Source organism: Rhipicephalus microplus, chromosome 8 (assembly GCF_043290135.1).
Source record: "Rhipicephalus microplus isolate Deutch F79 chromosome 8, USDA_Rmic, whole genome shotgun sequence".
NCBI classification, from domain to species: Eukaryota; Metazoa; Arthropoda; class Arachnida; order Ixodida; family Ixodidae; genus Rhipicephalus; species Rhipicephalus microplus.
Window position 1 is genome coordinate 32,474,448 of NC_134707.1, and position 23,976 is coordinate 32,498,423.

The window sequence follows — 23,976 nt, forward strand, 5'->3', positions numbered from 1 at the left end:
GCGCCGGAAACTTCGACAGCCTGGCATTCTTTGACGTGCACCTGAACACACGTTTTATGCGTGCGTCTACATAATATCAGAAATGTAATATCCACTGACACGTAGGCATATACAGACGACCGGAAGGCAGCCGCTGTTTATCCCGGGCTGCCTTCCTAAATATTGTTTTCCCGCCAAACACACCGGCCGGCACGAAGTTTCGCAACCACCTGCTTTTGCCGCTGTGGGCGCAACCGTCGCAACACGCGTCTGTTCACTCAGCGGCGGCCGCCGGCGTTGCTGGCGTTGCGTCGGTCCCTCTCCACCGTCGCCACCGCGATATCGCGAAACCTTGCCCCCGCTCTCGTAACCGTACGACTTTTCTTCTCACCCATCTACCGCGGAATTCGCTCGCGTTGCGAGGACGGTGAGGCTTGCCTGCCCGTGCCTAACGCCAGGCGCCGCAACAGCCGCCGCCGATCGTGCGGTCTGGCGTCAGACGCAACAGTCGGTGTTGTTTTGATCACTCTCGTCTGGGGCTCTCGTTTCCCGGGGCGAGCGCGCAACTAGGCCTACAGCTGCTGGCTTAGCGAGCACCACGAACTTTGCATCGTCCCTTCTGACACCAACCAGTGCGATTCGTCTCACCGACAGTGTTCGTCGCCTGTTCGACCACGTGTCATCTTCATCTGGTGTGCTTTTTTTTTTTTTTGCTTCTGACGGCGCAGGCTCCCAGAAGCTTGTGGATTGTTCTGTGTACCATAGTTTCGTATTGCGCCTACTTCTTCAACATTATTATTCTTCTAGCAGGTGTGGTATAGTTCCTAAGTAAGTGTGCATACAATTGTTCTGCAGGCCTGGTCACAAGTGTCAAGGCTCTAGGAAAGTGACCAGGACTCCATATATATATGTTTCTGAATTTGATCGACAGTCAAAAAGAGCATGGCAACATCTAAGGAACGTGCACTGGCACTGGTGACGGAGGTGCCACGGATTTACCCAGAAATGCCGCCACCGTATCCCGACGTAAAGGAAACACCGCCACCTTACGTTCAGTACGTACCTGCTGGATCGCCGACTAACAGATTCGGTGTTGTGAACTCTGCAACTTCGACAGGACCGCAGGAAGGACCAGAGCATAAAACGACGCGGTTGAGTCGACAGACGATCGTGAAGTATTCGCTGTTCACTTCGCTTTTCGTAGCGATCGTGATCGTGGCCATCCTCCTTCTACTACGACTTGTGAAGGTGAGTGGTTCAACTGCGTTCCTATGCAGTGTTCCTGACGTTCCCGTTTGACAAATTCCAACATCGAAGTGGGGATGATGCGACCAGCTAGTGAGCACTGCAGGGAGAAATCTGTAGTTGGATGGCTATAAAATATTATATATTGCAACGTGAAACAAAGAACCCAAGTACTATTAGCAAACACAGTTTACACAGCGAAACTTTATTAGAAATATGTTATGTGTACAGAAGAAAATCAGTCAAAGTGAAGAGATGTGAACGACAAACATATTGATTCAATGGCAAACACTGCAAGAGAAACCTATGAAATGTGTATGTTGTAAACTACAAAAACTTTTGGCGCACTGGTCACATGCACGAAACACGGACTCCTTGCTTGAAGGCTTATTGGGCGATTCACTGATTCATACGTACGGTGTGCTAACCACTAGCTCTAAAGTTTTGCCGTCGTTGTTGTAAGTCAGGCATTCCTCAAAAGCTTTCACTTGACACTCGCTGCTTTCCGAGGCTGATATTGTCCATGTGAAACTTCTGCTTTCCAAACACTGTGCTTTGTACTCTTCACCTATATTTCTTAAATAATATATCACAATTTTGAAATTCAGCTATATATTTGTAGATGTCGTTACAAATATTACATATAATATTATACTACGCGAGCGTCCTACAATATGAAGTGCATAGAAAGAATAGTTAGTGCTATCTGGTCTAATTTTCAAAAGTGAAAAAAATATGTGTATTGCGGTTTCTTCGGAACACAGAAATTGAGTTCAACTGCAAATTGTGGCTTGACTGTGGCCATTCATCAGTTCATTTCTCCGTGCACGGCCGTTGTATTCCCAAGGGGACGAAATGCAGAAGCAGCCAAGTATTTACCTGTAGGCATCTTTTTGTGTAGCCCCAGTTTGTAGTGAGTCTCACTGCGGCATGCAGGCTACTTTTAGAGGGATTTTGGCACGTAAGATGACATTTCGCGCACCGAACGTACGTTTTGAAGAAAGCACTTGTGCGCCAATTTTACTATTTAGCAGGGCCCTTATAGACGATCGTCGGAAACTAATTGTGCGCACGCAGCTTTCTAAATGGTGGAAAAGGATCTGAAGAGCATGCATGACGGTAGATAATGGTGGCGGGCAGCTCTCAGGTGGTGTGGCGAAATACAGGAAAAGAGAACTAAATTCTGGTTTCCTCGCGTTTCACCCGTAGTAACTGTCGCAATCAAATGTTGTAATAGACATATCATATAATGCAAAGGAACAAAATGCTTTCTAATCAGGAGACTCTATAATGGTCGAAGATATATAAAGAAAGATGCTGCTTCCATGGCCCGATTGCGTCGAAGCCCCTAGAAGCAAAAGCACTATACGCAGTCTGGCAGTAGGGGCCGCTTAACAAAACCGCCGACAAAGATTCTTCCATAAGAGGCTTAGTCCAGAGCACGAATCTGCTGATGCAGAACGCGGCTTCTTGCGGCTCATGAATAGGTTTGGCTGCAGTACTCCTACTTATGTGAAACCTTAAGCGCTCCGGTTTCCTGATGCGCCAGGTCAAGCACGTTTTATCTCCCATATTCCACGAAAGATATTCGCTTTTCGCAGATCGCCTGATAGGCATTCTTTTACTGAACATAAAATTATACTAAACCAATGTAAAGGAAGATCTATCTAAGTGAGTTTTCAGTGCGCTTCATAACTAGATTGCTTCGGAAACATGGGAAACGATATTGAAGACGTCATCTTCAAAACGCTTTTTTTTTCAAAGTTTTTAACTTTGCTAATATTGAAAGTGATCTGTCCGAATATATTCATGCAGATTTGGCTTGCGCAGCCATTTTTTGACCCCATGGCTCAAAAAACTTCTACGATAACTACTCAAAATAGAAAAGAAAGCTCAATTGTAAGAATGTATCATTCCGTTTGTAATTTCGTCAGTCCCATAGACTAGGCCGTACACAACTCTCTGGATTGGCCGAAGTACTAATGCCTTCTAACAAATGTATATGCGGTGGTTTTGTCTGTGCATGAAATAACTTAGTCCGATAAAGTGGTAGAAACTTATGATTACGCATACGCAAAGCTTCTTACAGGATACAGGCCGCTAATTATAAAAAGTGGTTGCACAGTCTACATACCTGCCGTTGGTTTGTAAAGAGCACCTCAGAACACTTGGAAACCCTTATAAGTTGTTGTAAAAAAACAAACACACCAAAAAACAGCGGCGAATTTTGTGAAATAGGAAAAGGCAATAACAGTACAATGCTCCATTTTTAATTTTACGCGCTGCAAAGCACGTGGTAAGTAATACAACCGGGAAACCTATAGTGAAATAAGTAAAGTCTTTCGTAACAAACTTGCAGCGAATATACAAGCTCGAACTATTTTTTAACGCTGTGTTGTGTTTTATAAACAGAGTAGCGACAAATCGTAAGAATCGTTTCACTATACTCCAAGGTCTTAGTTGTGTGGCCAGCGGTGTATGCAAGGGCTGTCCCCCAACACCCTCCCACCGATTTTTCCGGCGCAATGGCATACAAAATGCAAAATAATTATTTGGTTCCCCCTTACTCGCTCCTCGCCAACCTTCGAAAACATTTCTGCATACGCTGTTGTTTGGGAAGAAAAGGCGAATGCTGATATATTTTTGCTTTCATATAGTCCCATAACTTCAGAAATTAGTTGAGTCTCATGAGTTATGTGTTAACAGGTCGTACGTAAATGCTTACACTTGTATTTTTACACTCTCGGTTTTCCGCGATTCGGCGTCACCTTTAAGTGCTTCGAGCCGTTGACAACACTTCTTCAAGTGTTACAGCTGCTGATCGCGTCGGCGTTCAAAGGTCGCGTGACAGCGTGCGCGAGAAATCAATTCAAGTACCGTGAAGGCTGCGTCATGTGCCTTGCTATAAAGAATTCCTGAAGTGGAAGACTTTCTTTTATGCGTCATTTTCTTTTGTTACGGAAACAGGGTGTTCCACAGAATTGCGAAGTTATGTTGTGACATGAGGGACATGAAGAGCTACACCAATTTCATCACAAATCAAAAAATTACAGCTCCACGATGCTGTACACACCGCTCTTGCTGCAAGAAGAGGCGAAAAACCAGCAATAATCAAGTATGGCGGCGAGGCCATTCTTGAGTTTAGAGCATGAAGAATTCGTGGTGTCGCAGACGTTGATGGCGTATTCTAGGAACGCACTGAATTCTACGTTGATAAAAATAAAAAATGTGGTGTTTGTAAAAAGTAAAGAGTTATTACGACTAGCTTCAGGCCATACTATTGGGTGTGACAAATATACGAGACTGAGGTTTGTGACTTTATATTGACATATCAATCCCCAAACTCAGTGCGAAATTCAGGATTGAAACGTTAGACGGCATTTCCTCTTGTAATATAGAGCCAATGTTATTGGAAATTCGGTGCAACACTGAATGAATACTTTCGCAGCCTAGACGCTGTATTTGTAGTAATGTGTGTTTTAAACTCTATGCTTTAGTCGGCAACTTGCACTGGCTATGTACATGGAGGGTGTACATTGCCAGTGCACACTGGCTATGTACACCTTTTTCAAAGCAGCGTACACACAATTAATACACCTAATCTGCAAAAAAACAATCAGCGTATGAGCTTTTATAATCGCATTGTAGGCGCACGAGTTGGCCGAATTCTATTCAGAGTTGCATTAACGGCTTTACTCCTAATATCTCTCAATCGTTGGAATATTAAAAATAGTTCTCGATTTAGTCTTTCTTTTCGTGTTTACGATGCTTTTAAATATATACCGAGACTTGTTGACATCCAGTTGACAGGAGTGAAGAGATGTCTAAATATTGAAGAGAATGATAAAAGGTAGCACTGTTCTACAGTGCAGTGATGGTGACTTGACGAGTGCACATTAACAATCACTGCAAGATGCCAATGCGGTTAATAGCATTGTGCTCCACAGAGCTGATGTGTGGCATTTGAACTCACTCGTATCAATTTTGTATCCTTTTAGGCTTAATGTAGGACCCCTTCTATAGAGCTCGTGTTGCTATGAAGGCTTCTTGAGCTCATGTACACTGCACCGACCTTTTGGCATCTACGCAGGTTTCCTGCTCCATTGCCCACGTAGCGTCAGCTTTCCTTGTTTACTCCGATAAGCTGCCGCTATCGGTGCAAACGACCTCTTGTACTGTGAGCCGTTGAAAGCAGGAAAGGAGAGATAATGGCGACCGCTTCAAATGCGCGGAATCTTTTCATAGTGATGTCGCCAGCGGCTTCGAAAGGCACTGTTATATCCACCCATTGATAAGCCCACCTGCAAGGCTTAGTTGAGCGTTCGACGTGTGCTGTTGTTCCCATGCATGTTGCGCACGTAACAAGGCAAGATGTTAAATACGTCGTGACGGCTAGATTTTTTTGCTACCCGTTTTGTCTATTAGCGTGCAAGGGCGGCTGGCTACCGTGGGAGAGCACGGGAGCGCAGGAGTATACCCCTAAGTTCCACCTGCCCTCCCCCCCCCTCGTTGATTGATTGATATGTAGGGTTTAACGTCCCAAAGCCACGTTATAATTATGAGAGACGCCATAGTGGAGGGCTCCGGAAATTTCGATCACCAGGGGTTCTTTAAAGTGCACCCAAATCTGAGCACACGGGCGTACAACATTTCCACCTCCATCAGAAATGTAGCCGCCTCAGCCGAGATTCGATCCCGCGACCTGTGGGTTAGCAGCCGAGTACCTTAGCCACCAGACCAGCGCGGCGGGGCTGCCCCCCCCCCTCGTCCTACTTCCCTAAAGGCAAATGTAAAACGTAACGAATAACTTGTCCGCCTTTATGCCTCCATTAAGGAACTCAATTTTCGTGAGTGTCCCTCCCCCCTTCCCCCCAAAACTAAGATAAAATAAAAAAACGTGGCGCCAATCCTGTTACTCGTGTACTGGTACGTCTTTGTTTGTTAATTTCTGTTCCTTTTACCTCTTTTTTCGTGTGCTACAGAATTATAAAACTATCGTAGTAGAGGAGGTATGAACCAACAGCAAGACAGCTAGGACAGAACAAAAGTACTGGCTGAGAAAATTCTATACGATAAAATTATTCGCCTCCATTTCAGTACAGCTAAACTGTAGGGCTAAAGAGAAGCACTCTTCTTTTCCAAGGGCTTCTGCTAGGTTTTTTATTGTCATAATTTGCCTCTCAAATTGATGAAACACACTTGGCAAAAACTGCTTTGAAGCCCCGCCGCGGTGGTCTAGTGGCTAAGGTACTCGGCTGCTGACCCGCATGGCGTGGGTTTGATTCCCGGCTGCGGCGGCTGCATTTCCGATGGAGGCGGAAATGTTGTAGGCCCGTGTGCTCAGATTTGGGTGCACGTTAAAGAACCCCAGGTGGTCTAAATTTCCGGAGCCCTCCACTACGGCGTCTCTCATAATCATGAAGTGGTTTTGGGACGTTAAACCCCACATATCAATCAATCAATCAAAAACTGCTTTGAAAACAGTCCAGGTGCGCTCTTTTCGAGAATTTCCAACTTTTCTCTTGACCTCAGGAAACTGCTTTCTTCTTCAAGGACTTCTACGTCTATTATTGTACAGCCAAAAATACGCTTTCTGATATGGTCAAAAGTACTCGGTAATAGCCGCATCAAACCCGGGCTGTTATTCTCTGTTTAAGAAAATTTTCAACGTTTTTTTTTTTCTGGCCACACGCCTTGCTATGCGAATGATAAACAAGCCGATACTGTCCGGCCACTGGCGAGTTCTTCACGGCCACCCAGATCTTTATCGCATATGCTCCCTTAATATCAGCCGCGCGCCCCTATTAGTGCCGGACTGAATAAATAACTAACCCGTGGCATTGAATATAGGCCAAAGGGAATCAGCTAGCTCACAGACCTGTGGCAATGTGTGCAGCCGCTGCGGTGCTCACGCAGTTTCATCCGTCATGGGGGCACAAGAATCGGTTAGCGTTTAGTCTCTAGAAAACGCAGAGAAATGATGGCATTCCGGTTTACAGACGACCATCCAAATGCATCAGTACTTCAATCATTCCACGTACAAGAATACATCAGAGCACGACGACATGCAATTCTGATGTGTCGTATGCTTTGGGATGTTTTATGCTGTTCTTACCCTGTTGTCAGTAGTGATGATCTGTTAGAGGCCTGTTGTGTCAGTAGGTTTCTGTACCACGAGAAACAATTTCGGCACTCTTCCAGAAATATTTATATGTGACAAGTTGGCAATCGCAGTAGTACTTGAGCTCTCTGTTTGAGCACTGAAGCGACAAAATTCTCTTTCTGTTGTCAAGGCAACAATGTATTCAGCACCGGACATTTTATTGTGGTGTCAAAAATTCACACAACTAGGTTAAAATCTTGTAACAGAATGTTTTGTAGCCCATTGCCATGCTATCTTGCCGTTTTTAAACGATTTACTTCATTGATTCACTTTCTTTTAGTTTGTTCGTTCAATCATTTATTTTTAAATATATATTGTTTTTTTCGCTGTCTGAAGTAGCGGTCCTTCGTTACCTGTGCCCCAGCTCAAGCGTCGAGTTTCAAACACGCAGTGCCACTTTTCCACAAAACATGACATAGCACGTCATAGAGTTCCACATAGCATGTCGTACCATGGCATGCATATAGCATGTCACGTTTTCACGTCATGGAGTGCCACATTAACATTCGCATTTGTTTACGAGGTGCTGAACAGAAGAAAAATGTTGTAGAACTTTTGCTAAGTACCCCCTGGACACTAGTAAGTGCGCAATCGTTACGGTAGAAAAATGCTTCGTGAGCCACAAAGTTGCACAGAAAAGTGACGGGTGAACACAGCACGTTTCAGATGAAACATGAAGTCGCCATCCACTATCAGACCCATAGCTACAATTTCAAGTGAAATGAACTCTTCTATCAACAAGCCAAGAACACGAGTAGGCAAGTTTCTGGAACTGCCATTCTATCAAGAAGTAACTAAACAGTATTCTGTAGAACTGCCGAGCACAAATTAGGAATTATATGGAGTCACATCTAAATAATTCCTTGTTGCGCAGCACCGCACAAGTGTGCGTAAAACAATCACTTCCTTGCTCTCGGACGTGGTAACCTAGTATATGTAATTTGTGACGTCACAAAGAGCCATTGGTAGCCATAAGTTGGCAAAAAACTGGAGTTTACTAAGATTCACTGGAGTAATACTTCTTGCGCTTAGGACTCACTCGGACTCACCATATTGTCTCTAAATCGCACTCACTCGTCAGACTCAACGAAAGTGACGCTGAGTTAACTCGCGTTTATTGTGGACCTAATAAAGTTAAGTCACTCACTCACTCACTCACCCAAACTCTCGCAGATTCACTGCTTGATCTGAGCCTGATCGTGGCTGCCTGATTTGACTCGTGAGTGTGCCTACCTAAGCTGGTAGTGTATTTAAGACTCCACCTAAAAGCGAATTCAGCTTGGGCAATTATTTCGTTTTCTCACTTTCTGACCTCAAACGTTCGTGAGATTCATGAAACTAGGAGTTTCTTTCATAGTACTTATTATTTGGTCTCATACAGGTTTTCTCCTCAGCGGACCTCTATTCTTTTGCCGTGGCCGCTCATAAGACATGTCTGCCGGACTTCTATACTCCGTAACCCCTTTGCCAACGTGCGCCGTCTCACGTTTACCGAGACTGATGCCCTGCTCTGATTAGCTCATGACGCCGAAGCCAAAACGTGCCTAGCATAAAAAAGTAGCCATGAACGAGCACCGGCTGAAATATATCTCTTTTGCGGGCATAGGACTAGATCCAATCTTCCATATCAACACAAGTGATCTCTTCTGCAGTGTTGCCGGAGGGAAGTCATAGGTATCGTCCATGCTTGTACTCGCGTCGTAGGATTGCCGATTCCGGGGCTACCTTATTGTGGCCAATTAAAGCGATCACGCCTTCACGCCCTTGCACTTCGTGGGCTTGTCGGCGGCATGTGTTAATCTCGACCAAGAGTGAGCCAAGCGAGCACGGTTATAAACAAGCGAATATTTTGTTGGTCTCCTTGTAAGGTATACACGTGCTTATTGTTTTTGCAATGCTTGCCAATCGCTTCACTTCGATCTCTCATCATATATTTTCTTGTATATGTGAAACGTTTATGTTTATGGCCTTTTGGATTATGCATGTAAAAAGATTCAGTTGTCACTACTTTGACAAAGCTTGAGACTCGCGAAAAAGAATGGCCCCACGTCCTGAAATAGGATCGTAGAAAGAGGGTACCATTGCGGTCAGATATTCGCCTCCACCTACTTCGCCCCTCACCTTAAGAGGTGCCCAGCCAGCGAACAGTCGAGATTGAAGAGTGAGCGTATGGGAGAGTGGGGTGCCAGCGTTCTCTGCTAGGCGTTCGCGTTTCGCAGCGGTGTCTTGAGCACACATTTCCGGGTGTTCTTAAGAGGCACCCAGCCAGCGAACGGTTTGGAGTGAAGCACGAGCGAACGATAGAGTGGGGCACAGGGAGAAGAGAGAGTAAGCGGCGAGACAAGGAGCGGCGATGCACTGCACCTACCTCCTTCTACACTCTCTCACACCACATGCTCCGGTTGCTAGGGGCGAGGATAAGCGCGTGTGCCCCCAGCTGTTGCGATGAGAGAGGGAGTGAGAAGAAATAACACCGGCCGGCACGCGGACACTGCCGCGCGCAACGCCGGATGCCTGACAGCCGACTAAGAAATGCATTCGTTGTTGAAACAAGGACAGCACCGCAAAATAAAACGGGTGGCCATGCTGATCCCAGAAACCTGAGTGAATTTATTATCTAAAAAGTGGGCACATCTCACAAATCGGATGGTGTTCACTTTGGGTGCCTAGTGAACAAAGTATGTGCAGGAAATCGCTGAACCCCTTTTCTAACCAATTTCTGTCTGTTCTTTTTTCAGGAAAAGGAATACCCAGGTGAGTTCGTCTTTCAATATACGTTCAGAAATACCAATTTAGGCAGTAAACTTGATCTGTATTTATGAAATCCAAAGCTTCAGCACTACGATCACGCAGAATGGTAACTTTGTTTTCCGACTTCGCAGAGAGCCTACAATGTGTCGGTAAAGTTTAGCCTGCCCTTCTCAACGTAGTAAGAACACATTGAGCACTAGTCATATCTGTCAAGACTGGTAACGAAATTTGATCATCCAGCCAGGCAACCAATGAACCAACCAACTCATTCAATCTTACATTTCAGTGTTCGATGTCCAAGAACACCCAAAAAATGCGCGCGACATATGCTGATTTTATGTTGAGTACCTATTTATTGTGATTCATGTGAGATTGTGTTGCATGTCAATTTTTTGTCTTCCTTTTTGAGAGTCTTCTGAAAAAATGTACAGATCTCTACGAAGTGAATTATGGCACGTCGGCAAAGCTATCAGTTCCAATATCCATAATGTCTACGATGAAGCCATCGACTAGAATGAAGGGTTTGTAGGTTGTAGTTGTTTTACAATGTTGTGCAAACATTTTTCATATTACTTTATTGCAAAACCTTTTTGGTCTCACATATCTTAACCGAGTGTTGCCCCATATAATCCAAAATAAGTGATCTTGAACGCTGGACAAGCGTCACCCTGGAGATGCTTTGCCCCTAATATAGATCCCAGAAACGCCAGCACCACATTAAACCCTGTTATAAAATAGCTTTCCGTTATCCCACCAAAACAAAAATTGCTTTTTAGTTAACAACTGGGTTGTGACAAATCACTAGTGAATTTGCTAGAATAGGCTCCCATACTGAAGCTTGAGCTCACACACACAAGGATACAGACTAAAGGAACACAAGGACCAGCGCAGACTAACACCTAAATTACAATAAATAAGAAAACAATGTATACTCTGTTCAGCACCTCCTGATCACTGCGCATGAGCATAAACTGCAGGAGACATTCTTTCAAATAAACTACTAAATCTTTGAACAAGTTCAGTGAAATATCACGTGTTACTCGGCAATTCAATATATTTTTCATTCAGTGATACTAAAGGATGACTTGGGCACATATCTCCAAGTCTACAGATATGCCACGCTTCTACAATTTCTCAGCAAGATTAGTATTAACTTACAAAACATAATTTCTCAGCAAGATTAGTATTAACTTACAAAACATCTGTTTGCTTATACAAAGGTTAACAAAAACTAAAAGAACAACGCGCACACGGCAATGGTAGATGTTGAACGGAATGATTGATATGGGGGGTTACACATTCCAAAACTGCCATACGATTATGAGACACGCCATAGTGTGGGGCTTCGGTAATTTCGACCACCTGGGGCTCTTTAACGTGCACCCGAATGTGAGCAGACGGGTCTACAGCATTTTCGTCTCCATCGAAAATGCAGCCGCGGCAGCCGGGATTCGACCCCGCGACTTGCGGGTCAGCAGCCGAGTATATTAGCTCTTAGACCTTTGCGGCGGAGCGGCACTGTCAGATGTGTCTCCGAGTTTCCCTTCAAATTTGTTAAGTTCTCTTTCAATCGGCCAGTTTGACCGACGTAACAAGAAATAAATTGAATTGCTGAATAGCATGTGATATTAAACTGCATCTGTTAGAGATTTATTGGTTTATTTGAAAGAATTTACGATGCCGTTTTTGCCCATTCGCGGTGGTCATGAGGGGGGGGGGGGCAAGATAAACAACAAGAGAGAAGGCAGGGAGGCTAACCAGGCACATGCCCGGTTTGCTACCCTACGCTGGGGAAATGGGAAGGGGCTATAAAGATGAGAGAGAAGTGCTAAAAATAGTCTATGTTCTGTTTTCTTAATTACCCTGTGAGAGAGACCGCATTCCTGCTGCGTCTGCATTTTTGACGGAGGCAAAAATCCTGTACGTTTGTGTGCTCATATTTCAGTGCACGTTAAGTAACCCCAGGTGGTTGAAACCCGACGCTTGGCAAGCGAGAAAACGCTGGTGGAAGCGCCACCTTGAGATTTACGCACCAAACGCCGTAATGCCATACATTTTGAAGGTGTCTACTGGATTCTACATAGCTACTATTCGATAAAAAATGAAAAAAACGATATCATTAGCCATTGGTAAAGCTAGAATACAAAGTTTCAAAAACTTTCAACAAGCCAAGTCGCAAAAATACGAAAATTGTTTCTGAAATTTCTAACGTCAAGTGCGCAGATCTGGGTGCCAAGTTTTAAAAAATTAAAGTCAGAAGTTTGGTTTTTTCGCTCATAACCATCCCATGATAGTGGAACATGTGGCGTTGAAATTTTTAAGACTGTTGGTTTTCAATTTGAACCAAGCTATTGTTTGTATTTGGGGTCCGTTCAGCGCCAAGTGTGCAGACCACGTGCTTGAGAGGTGCGCATAAGCACCCAAGCACTGGCTTGTGCACAGATAAGAAGGGTGGCATAGGGGGAGCAAAGTAAACCCCATGGTTTCGATCAGTGAAACCTCTGTCATCCCCCTGTAACGTATAGGCTTATCATGATGCTAATAATCAACGATGACGGTGACCGATGGCTTAGTTTCGCATTCCAAGAAGTGCCAAACTCGCATTTTTACCGGATAAAAGCGGAGGGCCATAATCAGTAGGTGATATGCACGTCTCTCTTTTTTTGTTATTGAAATTCTGAATACAACAGGTTGGTGCGATTATGGCGGCACCAGCTACTCTTTTTTCAAGAGGCAAAATCTGATAATAATGAGTGCAAAAATAGGTATACAGTCAATCAAAAAATGTGCGCAATCGGTGCAATCGACTGCTACATGAAAATATGAACAGGTAAAAAACGTTACTATGTGCCGAAGTAATAGGGCACGATTTGAAATATTTAACATGAACTCGCTTGTAGATGTTCAAACTCATATTTTTATTTGTCTCTACATAAACAAGAAGACTCTCAATAATTACACGCCACATGAAACATACAATCAAGCACATTTCGCATTCGCTCTTAGTATTAGGAGGGATGCAACCTTATGTACGTTATTTACATCAAATAATGAATTATTCAATAGACGTCCAGATGATGAGAAAGGCTCATTTCAGAACGCCCGTGTTTGGCCATGGCCTTCATTCTCGTTTTCATTGAGGAGCTCAATATTATTACTTTTTGAAATCATAGAATTGAGCAATGGGGTGGGGGTGCTGCGGGAAACCTTACACTCTTCTCTCCCCTTTTTTATGGACAACCCTGTGGACGCCTATGCATTCATGCAGGTGCATAAACCCGCAAACGCACTGTCGTAGACAGACAACTACTCAGACAAACGCGAATAACACAGCACCTTAGTTTTCAGGTGGTGTTTTCTTTTAACTCCAAGGTTATATTTTTGTGCCCTGAAACTCGCAATACGGATAAAACAAAGAGTCTTTATTTCGAGCCGTTAGTGCAACGTTCAGTGCCAGCACACAGCAACGTAATTAACTGCTTGCGTCAGAACTCGAGTTCACGTCCTTCGTGTGTCATCGCAGTACCTCCTGAAGTGGCCAACCTGACCCTGGTAGCAGTCGATGGTGACTCGTTCACCGCAACTTGGGAGCGACCAGAGGGCCGCTTCGACTACTACTGGATCGAGGTGATTGACGACCACGGGAGTAGCGCAAGCAGCCGCTCAGAACCACATCGTGTCGGCACCTGCACCAACGGCACCATTATACACCCGGACCAGACTCAGGTTACCTGTGGGCACATCGATGCGTGCTCCAACGTGAGCCTCAATGTGCGAACGCATGTGAATGGACCGCCTGGACGCACTTCCGCGGCCGTTACCCTGCCGGGAATATTCATACCGGGAACAGGCAAGTGTGCACACCAATGTATTCGTTGCTTTTGAAGGGACTATAATAGAGGCAAATAACCATTTCATTACAGAATGGTAGCTCAATGTATGACAACGTCTTAAATGGCAACATTACCAACAGCACTGCCCTACTTACCGATAAATAAATGCTAAACGTATAACATGACGTGCGCCAAGAGTGGGACGTTTTGGAATGGATCGTGATGATGTAAGAGCCCCCAACTGCAATAAGTCACTGGTAATCAAACTACTTCCAATAACAAATAACCTTTCGTCCATCAATATGCGTAATAAAATGATGCGTGTCCTTTTTTTTTATTTGTAGAAAACGAACCACGTGGCATTACTATGGGGAATGTCGTGAGAGGTTAAAGATTTCCGTTTTCATCTGGTTAGACTGGATAGCTGGTGCCATCTAGCGGGGAACAGTAAAGCGAACAAGCAGAAAATTGTTTAATATCTGTTGTTGCTGCTGTGGCTCCTTCTACTTTTCCTCTGCTGCTACAATGGTCAGCGACCGCGGAGTAATTTCGGACAAGTTCAACACAGAAACACTGACATCAAAAAGGCCGCTTTCAGGCGGGTTGATTTGAAGTGCGCTAACGAGATGGGGACCTTTGAAACAGGTTTTTATTTCAAAATAAGCACTTCTTTCGCAAAAGAATAGCACTGTGGGATTTCTGGTTCACTATTTCAGTAATCAATGTCGACACAATATTTGCCTTTTGTGTCTCTTTAAGGGCAAGCAGTGTCAGCGTTGAATGTGCAACAACCTAAGCAAATGCCCATGCCAGCGTACGGCCTATGATTACTGCATGCATATCGAACATGTTGGCACGCCGTCTGCTCTAACGTCCCGTTACTCATAGCATGTCTTCTGGCTATGCAGAGCAATGTATTGTGTATGTTTACCGCCCGATTTGTTTTGTATCCTGTGGTTTTTGTTTGACGGCACTGCTTTGTCGACATGCTCGCGTTTCGAATCTTGTAGAATTGTCATAGTTGCCTGCCTTTCTCTTAGGAGTGTCATTGTTTTGGATATAAACGATGGCCAATATCCTAAAACGGCAGATGTTTAGGTGTAATGGGTCTTGAAGAAAGAAAAAAAATGTGAGCGCGGAGTGTAGAGTTAGCCGATGATTCTACAATCGGACTGGACGTCTTCAAGGTTACCACTCTAGAATCCTAACTCGGAACTCATCATTTCTCAGTGGCACCTTGAAAAAAGGCAAGTGCGCTGGTTGAAAATTTCGTTCCATGCTATACGCCCTGTTCGCGAATTTTTTCTGTTTTCAGTGGGAATACATTCTAGAAAGGTAACTTCAGGGCAATACCTAACTTGACAACTTCATAATGACGCTTAAGAATGGCTTATGCAAACAAACTATCTTAGTCGCTCGCTTAGAATCGAACTCTCCTTAATTCACATTGAAAAGGTTACAAAAAAGTTTCAGACACGTTACTTCGCACGTAAATAGCGTGGCATGTTTTGAGAAGGCTTGCTGTAGTGCAGAAAGATTTTGGAAGGCAGTAGCAATCCTTGGCATTATGAAAGACATACTGTGCTCAACGTATTTGAACTATCTTGATGTATTTCAGCTTGGCGTCGATTCACTTCTCATTGCAACTATCCCAGCACAAGCAACTATTGTTGGTGTTCAACATTTACGCAGACTTTTTCTCCATGAGCTCATTACTACACTCAAGGTACAGGGTGTGGTGTTTCTGTATTCAACCAGAATCACGTCGGAATGTGGAGCAGAAAATTGAATAAAGCCTTTATGTTCACTAAATTTCTATCTGAAAGCATTGCCAAAGGCGCGGATATGTAGAGAGTTGATGTATCAGGCTCCCCCACCAGCAAAAGTATCAAGGCATTTCAGCAAGGCATACAAGTTTGTCAAGAGAACGTACTGTGAGTACAAGTGAATGTGCTGAGCGCATTAATGTTATGAATTATTTGACTGCACATCAGACAACTTTGAGTGCAAGAACATTTGCACGAGTGCATCTACCAGATAACAGGAAACATTATTGACGCGTGGTAGATCAAGGACTTCCTGGTAATCTTGTCGGCAGCTTAATAGAAAGAAAAACTAAATAACGGCAAATAATAAATTGTTTTTCTTTTAATCACTCTTTGTGTATGTTAAAAAGTATAGGGCGTGCACAGTGAGCCACCCTAAGACATCAATATTTGTCGACAAAATATTTCTGATCAGATATTTGGCATGATGAACATATGCGTTCACGAACATAAAATGAACGTTTACATTATAGTACATTCATTCTTTTCTGTGATTGGCTCTGCGCTTTAACATCGTTCTATTCTCCTCTTTTTCGTTTCTGTCAGTGTAGTGTAAAGTGCCTCATCGGACACATTTCTTCCCAACGAACCTGCATTTTGTCTTTCTGCTGCCTTGGTTCATTCATTTAAGCTTGCTATCGGCTGGGCTTTTCAGGAAGATGCTTAGGTAAAAGTACCAAGGCTCTCAGTCCTCATTACCAACATGCTTTACTTCACTTTTTCGCCCACAATATAGGATAAAGTCAACACTATGTCCAATAGAACGTCTAATAAATCGACGCATCTTAAACTTTTTTTGCAGATCCCGATCCACCGAAGAACATCACCGTGGCTCCTGAATCGCCTTCGAAGAGCAGACTTTCGTGGGAAGCGCCCACAACGTACACCGGTGTGCTCGACCGATACGAAGTCAAAGTCTGCTATACATACGAGTCCTGTGACGCCGCTGCAGAAGTCTCCACTTGCAGGGACTTCGATACTTCAGACACGTCACTTCACTTTGAGAGCACCGTAGACACTCCGTACTGTGTGCTTATAACGGCTAACGCCCGGTGCGGTAGCCAGGTCTTGAGAAGTCCTACGGAGGCTTCTGAAATTAGGACCCCTTCTTTCGGTAAGTTTGTGATCTCTTTCTCGCAAACATTTGTTGCGTCTCTCTTAAGATATGGGTTTTCTTTGCGTATCGGTTGTTTATTCTTTATGCACAGCTCTCCGGACAGTAGAGGCCATCAGTTTAAATGTACCTTGCTGCAGTGACTTGCAGATGGTACTTAGTGAGGCAAAATATTGCACACTGGCAGAAAGTCAAAGCTAAACCACCATAACATATACACCTATGAGCAACAAATACAAAAAAGTACTCATAGGTAAAATATATTGGACCCCTATTAAGCAGAATAGATGTGTATACCATGTGGTGTCAGGGTGAGCAAACCAAGGAAAGTATATCACTGGTAATAATGACTAGTTTTGCCCATGGTTATATTGTATGCTACCGACGAGTAATTCCGATATATTACATGAGAAAATACTAATGTTTGTGATCAGTGTTCACAGCTCATTCATTTTTTTTTATTTGTATTAAAAGCTCCTGGTCGTTTCTGAATTCCTCAAAAAGAGAAACCATACACCGGTTTCACACTTTTTAACATCTGTAATTGAATTTCAATTACTTCAGGGGAGATTACTGCATGAAAGATAAGTTGAAAAGTTTATCAGTGGAATTTTTTTTCATTGAAGGTGAACTAATGGCAGCATTGTACACACAAGGAGATACCTCATCTCACAAGTGTAGATAGGGTTACCTACTTGTCGTATGCTCCAGGAATTTCTTTAAATGCCACCGTGCTAAGCTGATTGTCACAGGCAATTTCAGATTTCTTGTGCATCTATTAGAGGGCATGATTGTGTTGTCTAAGCTTTGCAATGAAACCGACTCTAAGAAAGTTGCATATTAGTGGCTTGTGTACGTGTAACTGAGCGCAGTCTTTCATCTCATTATTAGCACTTTCCTCCACAGCTCCAGGAGACTTCACGATCTCTGCGACTGCACCCAGTCCCAGGTCTGTGCAAGTCGAGGTGTTCGTTCCTGAAGTGAAAAACGGTGCTTTGGACAAGTGTTCCGGCACGATACGAAGCCGCCGAACTGAACACGAGTTTAGCTGCAACAATCACGATGACAAATCGGCCACAATTACTCTGTATGAATTGGAACCGGGAACTGAATACAACGTCACTGTCACTTTCGCTAACATCTACGACGGCAGAGAAATGGCCACGCGGAAATGGACCTCAGTCACAACGCCTTACGGTGAGTTGGCTTGGATCGAATAAGTTTCAATCTTTATTTCGAAGTGTAATGTACAGAGAGATACCAGAACTGGTTGGACCCGTAGACTAAGGCAAGCTGCAAGAACTATAAAATAAATAAACCATAGTTCCGAGTAGAAAAAAAAAACAGACAGATTACAAGCATACAAATTTCATCGTGCGATATTATATTTTACCAGCCTGGAAAGAAAATCCGGAACAATTAAAATAGTAAATTGGTTCGAACAGCTGTGGGTGAGCATATGAATTAAGCAACGGATATCATAAGCAAATGTTACTTTTAAAAACTTGCTGGAACACATGCATTGCGTGGCATAGGCGTGACATGCATATTTTTCTTCACCGTATTAAAGAAAGTGCCAGGCCTGCGTGGAAGGCGCTGCACAGTCACAGCGACAGCTAGAAGAGCGGCCTTTCAGAGCCTTTTCTAAACACTCAGTGAGTAACTGCTACAAGTACACTTGCTTGATACCCACTACGGTATTATTTTAAAAAAGTTTTTTGGTAGGAGGCTGGCATTCGCTATGCTATAATTCGTCATTCTTCTGAAAAGCGTGGTATCCGCTAAACACTTGCAAAGGAATTTCGTTCCGATCGTTCATGCAGTGGCTGACTAATTCTGCCTCAAGTGGGTATGCACCTCATTTAGTAGTAGAAAAAGAACAAGCTTTTGTAATGGGTTGGAGCATTCGATGCCCCGCTAGTTACTCTATTCACATTGTGCGAAGACTGGCTATTTTTTGCTGTTATGAAACGCTTTAAAGTCGTATAAACGCGATTGCTTTCCCGACATCATTCCTGCAGAAGGCATGTTTGGCAGCAAGTCTACCGGTGTCATGATGTGTTTTACCGTGTGCGCAAAGTGTGTATATCGCCAGCAGCGAAAATGTTTTTCTTTAAGTTACACACCTCCACATTACTTGTAAAGACGTGGCTTCATGAAAAATGTATACACGTGCCCTGGCCTCTAAAGTGCAGACTGTGCAACCAGCCTGAAATAATAGAGCATTCTTTTATTCATTGCTGTGATGCGTGTGATGTCTAGGACATTCTTAAGACAACCATCAAAAAAGAATCATCTGTTATACAGCTCATGGTGTTTGGTTTCTACCGTTCAAAAAGGCCCTTAACAGTAAAGCGCCGTACAGTTTATTTGTGTTACTTGGCCTCTATTGATTATGGAGGAGCCGCATGATTGACAGACATGCTGAGCCACGTCGCTCAACAAAGGTCTGTTTTTCCTAGAAGAAGCAGCCAATGTTCCTAGTGTTGTAGAGACTTTTCACCTGTTCCGGAGTGGCTTGGACTTCTGGACATGTTTTCAGACTGTATGAATCTGTGTCTTGTTCATGTGTGCACGTGAGAATAATTTGGAAACGATTTATTGTATAGCTATATATCACATCATTCGAATTCATTATGTCCATTCATTAAAGAAAAAAGCGATGGTGTGGCTCAGTGGTATAATACTCGTATGACACCCAGCGGACGTGGGACGAGCCCTACTGTGTCATTCGTATTAGGTTTTATTTTTCTAATTTCGCGCATGTGGTTACGGACACCGGTGGCGGGGTTGGCGGACAACTCCGGCTCTACGTGAGAGCCGAATTGTGATCTCAATACAGCTTTCGCTGTAAAAGGTAATGTAATCTGGTACCACGTACTCATTTCGCCTAACTTTACGTGATAAACATTGTTAAAGGTACTTTATCGAAGAAGACGTTAACAGGGTTTCTTTTACAGCCGTGTCCTGTGTAGGCTATACGCCGTATAAGTCACAAAGGTTATTGCGCAAAACAAAATCAGGCAACTTTATGCAACGTTCTCATACCCACCACATGAAAAAGAATACTGAACAAAATCAGAAAGAAAAACCTGTGAAAAGATTAACATTGTACTCCGACGATCTTGCTGCTCCAGCAAATAGCGTTTATTTCAGGTATTCTGAAACAGCTGACGGTATTTTTGGCACATTGTCAGCGCGCGGCGGCTCCACGCGAGCGCGCACCAGACGTCACAATATCTGGGGCGCTTGCAGGATAGACGTGTTTCTACCCTCCTCTTTCCTATCTCTTCCTGCCTCTTCATTCTCCTTTCCCAATTTCACAAAAGTGCCAGGTTTATATCCTAGCCTGGAGCATTGTTTGCTGCCAATGTGGTTCCGGGAACCGTGATGGAAGCTGAGGAAGTCGAGAGGTGCGGGTGACGGCTAGAGTTGTTGGGATGCCTCTTTTCGGTGAATGTAAGCTCACCAAACGTCAAATCCTCTAATTCAGGGCATGGCATTAGGAGCCGGTCGTTTGTGAAAATAAGTTCTCTATTTTCCTCTAGAGTTTCCCTGACACGAAGGATATGCGTATACCGATTTCAAAACCAAATCCTTATATTTCGTTGAAATCATTACCACTAAACCTTACGTTAAAATCTCTTTAAACGATAACATCTAAAAGGTTATCACAAAGGCTCGATATTGTCAACAGGCTCAGCTACAGTTCGCCCACGAAAACTTGTTCTCTTACACTCTGACTACTTCAAGTCATGACGAATATAGAAAAAAAAACAGTTATCATTGATAGTCTCTCAGTTTATTCAGCATGTTGGACCTCAACTTCATTAGGAAAAATTGAAGGATGCGTGAGCTACACCTTCACGAGTGAATTGCGATGGCATAATTGGCCCTCATGTGCATCCCCTTGTTAACTGCTAGCCTCCTTCGGTCCTCGGTGCATGCCTGAATGACGCCGCAATGAAACGGAGATGTCATTAAATTTCCACTGCACACAGAGTTGTTAAGTGCCCCCTACACCATAATTATTTATTTTCTGAATCAGCAAAGGGCCCACTACTCTTAGGTACGGCAACACGTGAACCCCATGCCGCTGTTCACTTTGTTGATCGCTCTCGTGCTGATTAATTAAGTCTGTGCGCTTCGTAAAGGTGGGCCTTCAAAACAGCCATTCGTTGCTGAATTGACATCTTCTGAAGCCTGAGCAGATTCTATGCTTCTACCATGCAGTATATCATTTGTTAAGAAGGCTTATTTTACTACATATTAATAGTATAGCGTTGCTTTTTTGATTGATTGATTGATTGATTGATTGATTGACTGATATGTAGAGTTTAACGTCCCAAAACCATCATTTTATCATGAGAGACTCCGTAGTGCAGGGCTCCGGAAATTTCGACCACCTGGGGTTCTTTAACGTGCACCCAAATCTGAGCACGCGGGCCTGCAACATTTCCGCCTCCATCGAAAATGCAGCCGCTGCAGCCGGGATTCGGTCCCGTGACCGGCGAGTCAGTAGTCGAGTACTTCAGCCACTAGACCACCACGGCGGGACCATTGATTTTTTTTTTCCAGAGCAGTTTCAACAAATACCGTGGCTCTGTAGTAGAAAACCTGCTTCCCACGTGCGCATGCCTGAGTTCGATCCCAACTGGGACTCTGAAGTTTTTATTTATTGCATCTGCTTCAATTTTGTTCGTGGACAACATGATGACTTTTCGCTGACAGCCAATGACGCCCGCTCCGACCCCGATCCCATCGATGGAATTCATGATAAACAATCTTTTTAGCGCTGTCGCGTTAAATCTTCTGGCTTCGAAGCCAATTCTCAGAATTGTGACACTTGCTTCTGTTGTTCGGCAGCATTTGTACACATCAGCATAGAGCTTTTTATAAACACACTAGCGAGAACTCTGGCACTAGTGTCTATAGGAGCAGTGTATAGCGCATCAACGCGAATGGAAATGATGGGCTCGCGCACGGATTGGTCTGATCTTCGTACATCAGACTCCGTTTGGCTTTGCGTGGCTTGGAGCTGTTTTGTCACGAGACGGCACTCAGCAAATGTTTAGTAGTTGCGCTTCACCACCTGGACATTTTAGACTCACCAATTCAATTTAGCTCACAAACTTTGCAATGGTTCTTTCTTTTATTCGAAATAACATCAAAACTCAACAGTAAACAAAACCACTAGATTGCTTGATTACCGCAAGCATGAAGACTAGAAAAACCAAAGCAACCCGTCATTCCCATGGTCGCTGAATGACCACAGCACCAGTGTACCCTCTAATTAATTTTAGTATACCCTACCTGCAATAGTACAGTTTCGAACAGTGCGGCCACCGCAACGCGCAGCTGAACGCCTTTATTAGTTTTTATATATCATGAACTGCCAGCTATCTCACAAATATTTCTCGTGAAGGCATTGTTAGAAACGCGCAGCTCTTTGCTTTTACGCTGTTGGTACTCTTTCCTTATTCATGTAGTAATAATAATTTCAGTGTTACTATGTTTTAAATACTGTTATGTAATCACACAATTTACACTCGTATTACTATCATAAAACATAGAACATAGAAAGATATACGACTTCAGTGTAGGCACCTTGATTGCTTTTGTGTCGCATCTATCTCAGCCTGCGTACCTTTCGCAATCTGCTACACTTGAAATGGGGTGGAGCTGCGTTGGCTGTTTCTCTTGCATTAGTCTGTCTGAATGGCTTTGGCCTAGCGCTACAATGCATTGCATTTATTTGCACAGATCCAAGCCGCCTCTCAATGACTGGGAGATAAACATGCCACTTTACCAATTAAGGTTTCTCACCTAGCCAGAAGTCCTGCTCCGTGTGAGTCACATGGACCAGGACTGGACTGAGACCAGTCACTTGGACCAGGACACCATCCTGGTCTGTGTCAGTCACAAGGACCAGGATGGTGAACTCACTCCCGAGTCTGCTCACTCGAGCTCCCTCAGGCTCAGAATGAGCCGTGAGTCTGAGTCTGAGTGAACCCGGGTGAGTAGTATTTTTCTGAGTCTAAATTCGAGTGACTTCTGCTTAGGACAATTTTTGTGAGTGGAAGTCCGATTGAGTTCGGCTCAGAAAAATTCTTATTTGTCTGAGTCTCCTATGTTCAAACCACAATAAATATATCTTAAGTGAATCTGTGTGAGTTGCACTTTCTTTTGACGACCTAAGCACGTGACGAGATACAACAAATGAGTCTTGGTTAAATGAACTAACATATGCTGTATTTAAAAATGTTTTTTTTTGTTTGCAGAACCAATTGAACGAGACTGGAACCAGGACACCTGGAATCCACCGTCGCACGATCGACCGTACGTGGCTGCTGGCGTGACTGGACCCTGTACGCCGGGAGCACTCCTACTGTGCTCAGCAGTTATTCTAGCGCTGCGGCAGCTAGTGTTTCAGCAGCACTGAATGCCCCACCGAACAGGGCCCGCTGACGTTAGCAAAAAGGAACTCATTGTTACCGTAATTGCACTTGAATGCGTTCCTAGAAAGCAACGTTAAATGGCGGTGGTGTTTTCCACGCGTAAGGTGATGAAGGTGTCGAGTGACGGAATTCGGTGTCACTGCTCCAGCTTGCAGTTCCGTTATGTATAGGAGCAGCCGTCACTTGTGGGTATGTATTTTCGTGATCTGAATCGTTGCCAAAGACAAGAAAATCACACAGTCACAATAGTTGATGAAACTTTTGTGCATATCAAAGAATGAAGCAACCCGAGAAATTCCCGCGGTGACAGTACACGCAACACAACTGGCGCGATCACCTTGTGCCTCATCACGTTCCATTTGAAGCCCTTTCTCTGTCGCCTTAATCTTGTCGGAATCTTTGTTGAAATCTTTGCTGGTATCTTGTAGGAATTTTTCCCGCTCATTTTTTTTTCATTCCACTGTACAGTTTCTCGTTGTTTGGTGTTTCTAATCGAGTTTAAGGTCCATTAGCAACGTCTCAATTTCGCAGAAACATGTCTCTCTAACGTGAAATACAGTCGTCTCGAAACTTCTTTATGTGAGTATATGTTGCTTTTATGCTGCTT

At 43.9% G+C, this 23,976-nt stretch overlaps 1 protein-coding gene across 2 annotated transcripts; it reads left to right on the forward strand.

Annotated features, from left to right (window-relative positions):
- The first annotated feature begins 401 nt into the window (after positions 1 to 401).
- LOC119165299 (tenascin-X) lies at positions 402 to 23,846 on the forward strand. Of its 2 annotated transcripts, none has more exons than XM_075871469.1 (7): positions 402 to 671; positions 911 to 1,227; positions 10,126 to 10,141; positions 13,662 to 13,988; positions 16,600 to 16,911; positions 17,818 to 18,108; positions 23,193 to 23,846. In XM_075871469.1, the coding sequence occupies exons 2-7, from the start codon at positions 922 to 924 to the stop codon at positions 23,351 to 23,353; spliced, it is 1,413 nt and encodes a 470-aa protein (XP_075727584.1). In that variant the 5' UTR covers positions 402 to 671; positions 911 to 921; the 3' UTR covers positions 23,354 to 23,846. The 2 variants fall into 2 exon arrangements, with proteins under 2 accessions (XP_075727584.1, XP_075727583.1); XM_075871468.1 differs by having other exon boundaries at positions 533 to 671; positions 835 to 1,227.
- The last annotated feature ends 130 nt before the right edge of the window (positions 23,847 to 23,976 follow it).